We start from the raw sequence: 12,880 nt of genomic DNA on the forward strand, positions 1-12,880 counted from the left end.
TATGTTCTGATTTTAAGCGTTTGTGTTTAAATTTTCCTGCACTTACCTAGAAACTGCCGGGCACCAGGCGATTACACAAATTATAGAAACTTGTGGGCTTGTGAACGCACGCAATAAAACTTTTCGGTAAATCTTTAGAGAACGGCAGTAAACGCAGCAAAGCAGCGCTGTTGCCCTCACCTCGTATGTCTGTACTCGCTTTCTTCGCGTTGGTTTCCCGAACACAGCTTTCCTCGACGCCAGCGTTTCTACAGCAGCAGCAATTTTTCCCCAAACCTCCTCGGAGTACGCATGCACGCCAGGTCAGGCGAGTAATTATTCTCTAGTACGACGGTGTCTTTATTTCACGTAAGAAAATGCGTCGGGGTGGAGCAACAATTGGTCGAGTTCCTCCGGTGTATTTTACACCAAAGGCTGTATACTGCGAATATGCTCCTTATGGTTTGTTCTCATCTGGGCATCATTCTCTTTAAGCAGCAAGTGGAGACCGGAGTTTTTGGCTGCTATTTATTGCGAGAAGAAACCTCGTGGAGCTGTGGCTCTAAAAATATTCGGTCGAGCACTTTAAATCAGACGGCTTGTGCCTTGAAGCGACCACGTTGAGATCCCTTCGGACTGTAAGTCTTTGCATGGTTGTCCAATAAAAATATGTTTCGCAGCAGCAGAACTCTCTTCAGCAGTCATAAGCTTTTATCGCGCAACTTATGTGCCCTGTCTGTACCTTTGAAAGCGTCTAGCCTCCTCGCAAGCTGCGCACACGAAATTAAAGATTCATGGTCGTGAGCGAACGTCTGCCTCTTCGTTTCACACGTAAAAAAGCAAGTGGCCCTCGTCTAGCTATCTCGCATACGCATATGGGCCGCTAGTCAAATGCAGCGCTTTCTCTGGTAGGTGATTACATGTAAAAGAACAGACCTGATGGATTGAAATACGCATAAATAAGCATGCGGAAATACGTGAAATGGGATGGCGCAGATCTCAGATCCGGAAGGTAGTCTCTCTGATAAAACGCACCACTGATTTAAGTGCTGTGTGGCTCTTACGAAGGCAAAGAGCTAAATGAGCATATTTCGTTGGTTTAGAGAGATGCAAATAACTTGAGAAGATGTAGATTACCTGCTCGGCTTCCAATACGCTTTTTTTTTTACTCTACGTGAATAAAAAGAGTAGGGAAACTACAGAGCGCCCTGTGAAGTGTCTGCCGTCTCTCTTCGTGTCTACTTGCAATGTCATCTACGTCTACTCTAACATGCAAGACCCAACAGTCAGTGTTTCTGTTCGCTCGTACATACATCTGTTCACTCATGAACATGAGACCGTGTCCAAGATAATTCTGACGTTCTTCAGTATTCATTAATAAAGATAAAATAACCTGTCTCGTGTCGCTGTGTCACTGTTCTTTTTGGGGAGAGGGTGGATGGAGTTGGGAGCACAAGAGGGATGCATCCTTAGCCCTGTGAGATGGAAAACATAGCTGACTCAATCTGCGGTAGATACGTTAAAGTAGATTACGAACGTGGTGACGGGGTGATCGTCTTGAAGCTTGAAGTCTTGTTTCATGCGCACAGATGACGGAAATACTGGTTTTAAGTACAAAGGTTGCTGCTTCGATGCTGCCAGCATTTTGGGAACTTAGTTTGAAGGCTTAACCTTTTAGCATGCAATTTTTGCAACTTACCCTGGCACGGGCTTAAGCCTAAGCGCGAGAACTTACAATTGCTCAACTTTAAAATCATGGTTTTTATGAATACTGTTCCGCAATTATTTGATAATCTGGCGCAGTGTATATATCATAGAACGTTCGGACAACTCGATTAATTTTGTCCCTCTCTGAACTTAGTTCAAGTGTTCACCACGTTTTGCTCAGATTTTCTTTTTATTAGTTTAATTCAAAGCTGAAATCGCCCTCGCAGCGTTTTCTTGCGAGTTTTGGTGAGAAAGCGCAAGCTCTTTCTTTTCTGTTTTATACCCCTGTCACACGGGACTTCTTCTCGGCCTTTGCCGTAAAGTTGTCTTATTGCACTAAAGGAGGAAAACCGAAAAGGAGCAGCGACGCTGCTACACGGCAAATCCAAAGGAGCTAGAACGCGGCCTCCGTGAATGCCAAAAGTCACCGCTGTGTGTGAAGCGGCGCTAGTAACATTATGAAATTAAAGCAGACGGTAGCACTTCAGCTAAGAGTGCATTCGTTTATGTTAGAAAAAAGTAGCTATCACGATAACAAACGAGCGTTCTGACGGTGAGAAACGGATATTTTGAAATAAAGTTTCTTTTTTTTTTTTCATCGGTCTCGGCCCGACCACGGTAGGCGCACTTTTCCGTTCGGCTCCTCGTTGTGTTCGAGAAGCGTGTCTTTGTGCACACAAGCAAACTCAAAACACGCACTCAACAAAGAGCAAACGAAGAAAAAACAGCAAAGCGAGATGCGCAAGCACGTGTGTGTCGATGCGGCTGCTGAAAAGCGTTCAAGTCCTTTCTTAGCTGTGTGGATGTCTTTAGTCATAGCCTCCTCTACGGTTAAGTGCACTGTAACGCAAAATTAACCATTGAATAAGATAAATTAGATATTCTTTACGGTTTCAAAGCTAAAAATTGCGTCAATTTTTTATTCTTTGAGCTCGCTAGCTGGCGCTGCCATCTCGGTTGCTCCTTTAAGCAACTTTAAGGCCGCTGACGGCCGCCTTTATTGCTACGGAACTTTATCGCAAAGGTCTCGACGCTTTGCCGTGTAGATGCGCGTCACGCGCCTTTGGAGCAAAGGACCTTAATTTCTAAGGCCTTACAAGTGCCCGTGTGGCAGGGGTATTAATGTCTTCGCAGCGGAAACGTGCAAAGTAAACGCCTCCTAGGAGCCGATCTTACCGAATTCCTTAACAATATCTGCGCGAATTCTCTCCTTGCTGCTCAGAAGTGAGCGGCTTGCAAAACTTGCCCACCCGGTGCTGACGAAGTTCGTATCAAAGCGTCGGAGGCTGCAGCAGCACTTTATTGAATCGTCGCTCACGCGGCCTCCGCTGGCATCACTGCCGCAACACTGCACGGACGCCGCCGAGGTAATGGGAACTACAGGCCGACGCTGAAGAGAGGATCGCCTTGTATCTTTCCGACTGCCCAGAGAGTGGCTGTAGTATTACATGGCTCAGCCTGCGATGAAATCGATGAGCAAGCGGGCAGAGGAAAATCCACTGCCACAACGAACGTAGAGAAGACAGACACGCGGTTGTTCCGGCAGAGTGGTAAAGGAATTATGTATTGATGGCCTCGGTGGCCGCTGTCGAAAGTCTGTGCCGCGCGAAATGGAATCGGGATGGGCGAGCCACCATCGCTCCTAGCAGCGGCCAGCGCGCACTTATGAGGAGAGGGAGAGGGGGATGCCCCAGGGGCGCCCAAGCGGCAGCTGGCGCCCATTCGGGGATTGCGGTCAAGTTGCGCGGCAGCGCCACAAGAGCGCACCTTGTTGAGCGCCGAGTGCGCGGCAGGCTGCGGACGTGCCGCCGGGGCTCTGCGCGGTCGGGTAAACAGCGGAAGTAGTGGGACTGTGGCGGTCCTTTTTTGCTCGCTGGCCAACTTTATTACCGGCGCGGGTGGAAATAGCCCTAACCACCTGAAGAAGATTAAAGGGCGCGCGCGCGCCCCAAGTGTTGCCCCGCAGGGCAGTAGCTTTTCTCCCGCACAGGCTACATTTATTAGGGCCCGAGGAGACGGCCACCGCCAGCTCTGCTGAAACACCGAGCCCGCCGCCGCGCAACTTGAAGAGGCGCGCACTGACCGTTTCGTTTCGCGCCACCCCCCCCCCCCCCCCCCACGATTACTTTTGTTGCGTGGAGGGGGCGCAGCTGGAGCTTTTCGAACCGTTACTTATTTACGCGCATCGTGGGATTCGCGCCAGCCACTACTGGTCGCCGTCTTTTACCCTCGCCCCTGCCGCACCCCCTTCTCCGGCCTTCAAGAAAGTTTTTGGGAACGAGGCGCGCATTCCGACTGTGCCGCCGAGTGCCTCCGCTGTTTTGCCAGTTTGATGATTTCTTAGCGTTCGTCACCTAATTATCATCGAAGAAATATAAACAACTAACCTCTATGGAGACCGTCGATGTCACGTCGCCTGAAGCTCGGCGCACGCGTCCAAAGAGCCAGCCCGCACCCATTTTATACAGAGCACCCAAGTGGATAACCGCTGTCCGGGACTTAGGTGGCAGGCTTGTCGTCGCCACACAGATATCTAGGCGACGGACTTAATGTTTACTCCTAGGAAACAGAGAGGGGGGAAGGGGCACATAATTGTTCGCATTTGGGCTCTTTTCTTGCACAAAGAAACGCGCTATCAAAGCTCAACTGGCAACCAACATTCTTGGCGTGCTACTGACAGTGTAATAACTATAAATAATAATATAATAGTTGTTTCGACTTTTTGTTAGATGCAGCGGTGCTCCATGCTGAAAGATTAAGCGAGAAAAAAATTATATCAACGGAACGACAAGAATTAAAATCACCTCGGCCTCGCTCCACTGGAGATTGTAGAGAAGAAAGTGCACAGTTCTGTCATGAAGAAGACTGAACATAAAGGCAGTCTGCTAATGAAAATCAAGCACATGTGATGTCTGCGTCATCTCTATTTTAAAAGCTTCGCTGATGTTTACTTCTTTCGAGTGCTTGAAGCCTCGGTGCAACTGAAGGACTAAAACTCGTACAAACGCGAAATTACCGAACTGAGAAAAGAGAGACAGAAAGAGATCTTGGAAAAGTGGCCAGAGCCACAATGCAAGCCAAAATGGAACGACAATAAAGCGCAAAATTTTTGTGAAATGGAAACGAAAATGAAAACATGTTTCTGCCTCGAAATATGAACCAGAACGCTTAAGCTGCAGCGCATCCGACCCCTTTGCGCATCTAATCGATCTTTCACTGTTTCTGTTCTTTTAAATGGCCACTGAACTGGAGAAACTTCCGAAATTAAACGAATATAGAGACCGAAATGAACACAACTGTATTAAAAAAAACGCTACTAAAATGCTCACATGCAGTTTTTGTTGCTGCGGAAGGCCTCCCACGAGATAACATAATTTTGTAACCTGAGAGATGGGCTTTTTTCCACCACAGCAATATTGTGCAGGCAAAACACGCTTTACAGGGGCAATCTACCCAATATCTTTTCGAGCTGCGGCTTGCCATTTGTTTGTTGCCGATGCCTCTGCCTTTTGTTTCTGTACCTTGCTTTCCGTGTTCTTTCTCAAAGCAATGACTGCTTCGATGTTTTGCGTGCAAACTCAACTCCCCGGTTCTTGTGGGTATTTTTGAATACACTCAAGAGGCCCTTTATCATAATAAAATAAACTCGCCACCTGTTTCGTGGTACCTAATGCTGACTGCTCTCCCAGGATGCAACGAAAAGCAATGCGTTGCATTAAAAAAACGCGTATATGAACAAGTTTATCAGTAAGTTAACTCAAACACTACAAGCTTACAGTTTGTTGATAAGGCGTTTAGGTAAAAAGAAGATTTTCTGTCACTGTTGCGCTGAAGCCGAGCCTTGCCATGATTGGCTGGAAACAACTAGAGGCTAGGCTCTGATATCAGGGTAATTCGTTTTTCCGAGTGCAAGGAACCATGCTTCGTTCTTGATTTATTTTCTTCCTTTTGCATTCGGCAAATATGAAGAGCGAACAAAATGCGAGAAGTTTTCTAAGGTGTCTTGCATGTACGGCCTTATTATCTGAGATAGCAGTGCGCTAAGTCATAGGATTTTTGAAAATAAAGAAGCGGTTGCGCCTACGCATACCTGATAACCGTCAACATTCAGCCTTTACGCATCTGGCAGATCAAAACCGCAAAACTATGGTTATTGAGGACAGCTGGCGTCGTTCAGAATAGTGGTGTGCGGGTCTCAACGTCCAGAGGCGGCGCGTGCTGAATGAGGGACATCGTAGGGGAGGACTCGGGATTAATTTTGACCCCCTGCGGACGTTGACTGACGTAGCACACCACACGGGGCGGTTTTGTAATTTATCTGCATCGAAATGCGGCCGCCGTGGCTTAGATTAGAATCTCACGACGCTGGGATCAAAAGCTGAACGCCAAAGGCCCCGGAGCTTTGGTTCAATATGCCAGACTGGAAACGTAGGCGGAAAATGTTTTTATCTCTCATAGTGCTTTAAACGTTCCCAGATTAGAAACCAAGCGAATCCGAAAAGTGCTTCGCTGCTTGTAGTGAGTGCGCAAGTGTGACGCATTTTACTGCATCGCTGACTAAGCCTGTCCCTTCCCGTGCTCTTCTGCGCAGCGCTGTCTCGGTGGCCGTGGGCCTCCCGTCCGTTGGCCGTGGCGGAGCTGGCGCCGACCGGCGGCATGACGCGCGTGGGAAACCAGACCAACAGCACCGACCCGGCTGCGGTCAACTCGCGCATCTTCGTCGGCAACCTCAACACGCACGTGGTCTCAAAGGAGGACGTCGAGCGGCTGTTCAAGCGCTACGGCCGCATCATCGGCATCTCTATGCACAAGGGCTACGCCTTCGTCCAGTACACGGACACCTACGACGCACGCAATGCTGTGCTCGGCGAAGATGGCCGCACTATAGCGGGACAGATACTTGGTACGGTGCCCTTCCGCTTTCCGTTTCATTTTTTTTTCACGCACGTCTAGAAATGTATGCGGCTCGTCTTATCCTGGGCTTCTGATCTCCTGCATCCCGCACCTGTTAAGCATGACGGTCGGCGCAGGGTAGCGAAGGAACGCTTTCTGCACGAAGTACAGGTTTTTCTCTTTAGTTCTCCATCTGAATATAACGGGCGCCTGCTACACAGCGAGCGTCTGTGGAGGCGTCTGCGGCAAGTAACTTTAATAATATCGCCGGGACTTTACAGGAATGAACCTCGCTTTTTTTTTATTTCTAGCATGCGGCCAAAGTTACCTGTCTCAGAGTTTATATGAGCCCTTTGTACGCGCAGCACTAGCCATCTTGCGGAAGCACTGGGGGGAAGCAAGGCCAAATGCGCTGTTATATTGTTCGCCATTTGTCTACCTCCATCCCAAATGAGCTTATAATAGAGGAGCGTATTCTTGCTCTGGGAGAAAGAGTGCCGTGAAAGAAAAAGAAATATGAAAAAGTATTTGAGTGCTTGCGAGTAGAGCACACGCGCGGCGCCGTTTAATTTGTTGGGCTTCAAAAAATGTTCCTGAGGCTCAAATTAATGGATTTTTAAAGGCTGCTGCGAGAACAGGATTTACAAGTGTTTAGTTTCTGCTGCAATATCGATTAACGCTGGAAACAGCAGAAGCAATGTAGTAGTGCTCTGCAGTCCGCGATTACGCAGTCCTCATCATTCTCCTGGCTTTTCTCCCAATGCATACGGGGAACGGAAAATACAATAATCATCAGTAACTGTACCAGACAACGTGAAGCCTCAGTGTTCTGTAACTACATGTGATCTCAAATTACAAGAGTATGGTATGTAACTAGTAATATGGAGAAAGCTAAGAATAGCAGTTCTCTGCGGGATTCACAAGTTAAGTATTGGCGTGGTCTAGCGATTATACACGCAAAATTTTAGGCTGGAAAACCATCACAATTTGCATACAGATTAAGTTCTCGTCAAGCAGCCGCGTTGCTTTTATTACCGGAGTTAAGATTTCTTGTATAAGACACTAGACCAGATTATTCAAATCGAATTATTATTTTTTTCTTTCGCGCACATGCATCTGAGGCTTAGACTAACTTGGCAACAAAACGAAAGGAATCACCGCAGCATTAAAAAAAAAAACTACCTGAGCTCGACGCTGTCTCTCCTGAGAGAGAAGAATGGTACGAGGTGGTTAACAAGCTGTCATGGATACTCTGCGCACCGCATTCTTAAACAACTCGGCGATTTTTTATTCCAGTTCGCCACTTGCTGCTCTGTATTAGCATGGCTTTCACTGGTGCCACCGGCGCAAGCGAAAGGCATGATGGGTGCGCGATAGTTGCTTTCATTTGCCCCGCGTTTCGGTATCTACAGGATGCGTTACGTCTCGGAACGGATCTTCAGACTCTTGTGTAGGGCATAAAACATCGACTTCGTGCGAAGCGAAGCAATTGCGGGCTTAGTTGCTAGCTTCGACCAGTACGGGCGACTCTCGATCGACGCCGGAGGGCAGGAAGTGACTGGGTAGGGGGCTGCGCCGCCGAGCTCGCGCCTGTCCGGTGAAGTGGCCCGAGACCCCTGGACGAGCCCCGCACTGTTTCGCTGTCGCGCGCACTGCGGAGCGTTTATTTCGGGCTTTCAAGCGTCGCATCGCCGTGCGCGAAGTGGCGAATGCAGTTTGTCCCGGTCCAGAATTAGAGTTGGCGCTTTCAGTCAAGCGGCGGGATGCAGCGGGTCGCCGACGTTTCTGCGCGAGCCAATGCGCCACGGCGTCTGACCTCGCTCTCCCCGCACTGGCTCTGCGTTGAAACAGCCAACGGCCTCCGAGCCGCACTCGGGCGACTGCGCTACACGGCCGTCGCTTTCGGTCCCGGCGCAGCTGTTCTTCATCCGCTGCATGAAGGCGCCCTTTCTTGTATTTCTTTTCCACCCAGCGCGAGTTTTCATTTACAGTCTGACCCTGCCGCTTACGTGCCTCTTTTGTTGCTTCTCTTGGTTGCGCCTCGTTTCCCAGCTAGCCTTATAGATACCTGTATATCCAAGATGCCAGTTGAACCATCAAGTTCTTAAATTCGGCCGAGTGAATAACCTCGCCTTTTCCTCAGAAACTAGATAGGTTGGGAAGGTTGGAGAAAAAATTCGGAGGGTACTTAATTATGACTACTTACGTGTTTGAAAGCGAAAGAATTGTCTCATCGTGAGCGCTGTTGAGAAGTTCATTAAAGACTCCTTCCTTTCTAATGACACGCCTACTCATTAGCATACAGTCGTAATGAAACGCATGCACCAGGTTAACCTTTATTCGTTATTAAGCAGCGCGGTTTTGTGTCCTATGGGTTGCGTGCTCACCTCGCAGTCTAAATGTCCTTGGCTGAATTCCCCGCACCTTCGGAAGAAATTTTATTTTTCTTTGCTGTAGACGCCACTATCTTATGGTCTGCAACTGACGTCATAGGAGACGATGGTGACGTCACGGGTGGTTTTCGGACCATTGCTGCTGGTCAAAGCCATCGGATTGCGTTGCCGATGAGCCATATAATGCTTTCGCACTAAAACATCTTTTTGGGCTAAGCGAAAAGATTCTTGGCAAGTGCGGGTGTGGGCCCGAAATTCCTCTAAGTGCGTTTGTAGTGAGGCCTAGTACTTTTAGGTAGCAGTATGCGTGTCTGCCTGAGAACAAAAGGGAAGTAAATGCTATCAGCTGGGTAACTTGATGGTAGGCATCGTATAATTGCCAGAAGGATTCTCTCATTCCTTGCGACAGCCGCTAGAAAAACCGCTGTTTGCTACTTAACTCTAGAAAAAAAAATGTGTGGTGTAGCAGCCGCAGTCGCGGCTTTGACTTAGAGTGCGCTTTGCATAAGTATTAAACAAAATTTCTTTGATGCGATATTATATTGCATGTGTTGTATCCATTTCCTGCTTAACAAAACTCTTCTGGAACTAAAGCTATCTCCAAGAACATTGTGATAGGCTGATAATGGGCTTAATTTTAGCCTCCGGTGTCTACCGCATGTCCAGGATATTTAATATAAAGATTAATTTGTCGTACCAATGCGCGCTTTAGATATTTTAACCACCAGTCATAAGTTAAGCTTTTTCGAATTTTGACTGTCTTAATTTAGGAGAGGTTTGCGCGCAAATTTTTTTCTCAATTATGAGAGAAATGGATGCCATCAGGAACCCTCGACAAAAACAGAGACAGACGGACAAGCTTGGAGCGTGACGAATAAACGGCTCAGAAAGAGGAAGAACTAGCGTTACAAGATCTGGTGTGACGTACTCCGATGGTCTTGCGTCTGTATAATCCGCCAGTCCAGCATAACCGCACTCACCCCGACCGCGACTCCCGCCACCGCCGTTCATTTCGAGCTTCTAATTTTAATTTTAAACGCGGCACCGCCATTACGGGCGAAGCAACGTGGCCAGTGGAGCTTGTCTAAGTGGGCAACTAAGCACGCCTAAAGAGTTGCCGAGAAAAGCATCCAATTATGCTGCGCTGACTAGCCACCGGACGTGCTTGTGTGTTCCACAACACAGCCATCAGGGAGAAAGCGCTCTCTGGCCCGCGTCTGGCAACTGAACCGCTTGCTGTGCATTCTCGCGAAGCGGCAAAATTTGATTAGTCACTCACTGCAAACCTCGGCTTTTACGCGCTCCGTGTCAGGTGACCGCGGCGAAGTGAAAAAAAAAAAAGGCGGGAAAGTGGGGGAAGTGCAAACACTAGCGACAAACTCGGCGTGGCTGTTTTCACAGATTGTATATATTTCCGGGCTTTCGTTTCTTTTTCCTTCACTTTGCGTTCCCCGAAATTGGCGCCTTCATGGGACTGATGCTTTTTCCAGCTGCTACATTAACCGTAATAAAAACAACGCTTGCGCCGGCGCTGCCTTAGAAAGATGGCACAGATTATAAAAGAGTATCTTGCTGGCAATTAAGGGAAAATTGCTCAAGCAGCGTGAACCGCGCTTTCCTGAATAAAACGCGACAAACCCAGAAAAAGAAACAATACTGTTAATGTCGTGAAAAAATGGTTCAGTTGTTGAGAAATGTGCTCTAACATTCGCAGTTTCAGCGAACCAAAACAACTCAGAAAACTAATATGTCGTTATCCGAACGGTAGGTCCACCCTCAGTTGCCCTTAGGAGGACCATTTCGTCGTTGTAACTCGATATAACAATTTTTTCTTTAAATTCCTTTACGAGTATGAGCCTGCGCGTGCCTCGTTCAGCAGGTCACTGTTTTCGTTGTGCTTATTCAGTGAATGAAAGCAGCTGTAAGAAATTAGAACGTTGCTAAATAACATTATGCGTGTTACAGCGCTTATAATCGAGAACCGTGTATTATTCATAAAAAGCGAGGAAAATGTACGAGGCGGCTTATTCCGAAGGATGCTGAGGAATTTAGCTGAAGCCTAAATAAAGTGTGATGACCCCCATAATGCGCAGGTCCACACGGGACGGAGAGGCAAAGAGACACCGTATGGCTCAGTTTAAACAAACAGGTATATTCAATAATTACACATGATTAAGGTTATACATCAGAGGCTGGGGCGTCCGAGCTTACGTGCCGACGACTTCATGGGGGCGATGGAGTGGCTCCGGAGTTGGGCTCGAGCGGTTGCTGGCAGAAGTTGCACGCCGTCGGGCTTCGGCGCTGAAGGCCCTCTTCGCGAACGATGTCGTCCTGAGCGTGTATGCAGTAGAATTTCAATAGTCGTCCGTTTCTTCGAGGATGGTTCACAAACCCTTCCTCTAGTGTCGTTCGGCTTGGAAGATGAACAGGAGGCGAGCTTGTAGATGATGACAGCAGAGCATAATTTTACAACATACATATACACAGAGTTAAACTGGAAAAAGCAGAACTGAATTTACAAAAGAACAAACTTTGCACTACTTTACTCATCGACCGGGCAGGTTAGTGCCTAAGTAGCATCACATTACATGCTAAGCATGGAGCCCCAGCTCAGACTGGACTGCATCCGTTTACATGCGCTTTTAAGCACTTGATTAACAAAGGGCTAAGGGCGGTCATTTTCAGTGGCCCGCCCAAAGCATCAATTCTCCAATCAAAAATAACATGCGAGATGGGGACCACCGCTTGGGTTGGGCTTAGCCTCGAACCCAGAGTCTGTTAACAATACAAACTAAATAAACAACAAAAACGCCACCACTCTCTCTCAAGTGAGAGTATACACAGGCTCTCTCTTCGGAGCTAATTCACTAGCGCCTGTCTTTCCACATTCTTGGCGAGTACTGCCTGTCCGCCATGACAGGTGTCCGTCGCGGCCCTTCTGGGAAGCTGTGGGTGCCTTCCCGGCGATAGCCCACGACAAAGGGGGGGGGGGGGAGGGAAAGAATGTCGTCTTCGCGGTAGCGCATAGCGTCGGCTGTGGTACGGCGCGCTCTGGCCCGCTGACAGCTCCCTTGTCCTGGAATGTGCCCGGAAATTGGGGAGGATAAAGCCTGTTTCACCGCGGCGGCGGCGGCGGGTCCGGTTGTTCTGGTCGTCACTCAAAGAGCATGGCTGGGTAATTGATGATGCCGCTGTCACGGGTCTCCGTCTACGCCGCGCCGTCGAACGTGGATCCTCGTAGCACACACGGAATGTCACACTCGCTCACCCTCCAGAAGAATGTTCTCCGAACATTTGAGTCCACGCAGCTCCCCTTGTCTTTCTGAATCGCCTCGCACAGTGCGTCCGACAAAACACTTTTCGCTGCACTCAACACCACTGCACAACACCATATGCCTCCGCTGTCAATACTGGCGTCTCCAGGGGCAGCACTGATCTTCTTTTACAGATAAACATGAAACTCAGCACCCAAGCCTCTCCTTTCTAGTCCAAACTGGACGAAATAAATTTACCACAGTTACAAAGGAGCTCCCACTTCTAGCACGATCACGGCACAGACAAAAATATAGATAACGAAAGGAAGTAGGGCAGGTTCTGCATGCGCTCCGCATGCTCTCCTGTGAAGGTGTTACTTAATGACAGAAAGGTTTAACTACCAACTCCGATAACTTAACACATAAGCACATAGCAATGTTATGAGCTGCGGCATTACACAATTCTAACCAGTTCACAACTCCGCTCTGTTTACGCCATTAGTCCGACTTAGCTTTCCGATTTCGCAGCGGATATCGGCCTTCATGAGTCATACTAAGTAAGTCTGTGCCCCTTTGTCTGCTTTGGGACTCGCGAGGGCTCGTGGCAGGAGCCTCTCCTGGCGTTATCTGCGCGGCAACCTCGCGCGCTTCTTC

The 12,880-nt window shown here is 48.4% G+C and overlaps 1 protein-coding gene across 1 annotated transcript in view; it reads left to right on the plus strand.

Annotated features, from left to right (window-relative positions):
- Positions 1 to 12,880, plus strand: part of LOC144113401 (uncharacterized) — a 199,513-nt gene that overhangs the window by 40,651 nt on the left and 145,982 nt on the right. The window contains exon 2 of the mRNA XM_077646442.1: positions 6,278 to 6,589. Coding sequence (XP_077502568.1) covers positions 6,343 to 6,589 — 247 coding nt within the window. The 5' untranslated portion in view covers positions 6,278 to 6,342. The remainder of the gene's footprint in view (positions 1 to 6,277; positions 6,590 to 12,880) is intronic.

Source organism: Amblyomma americanum, chromosome 1 (assembly GCF_052857255.1).
Source record: "Amblyomma americanum isolate KBUSLIRL-KWMA chromosome 1, ASM5285725v1, whole genome shotgun sequence".
Lineage (NCBI taxonomy): Eukaryota > Metazoa > Arthropoda > Arachnida > Ixodida > Ixodidae > Amblyomma > Amblyomma americanum.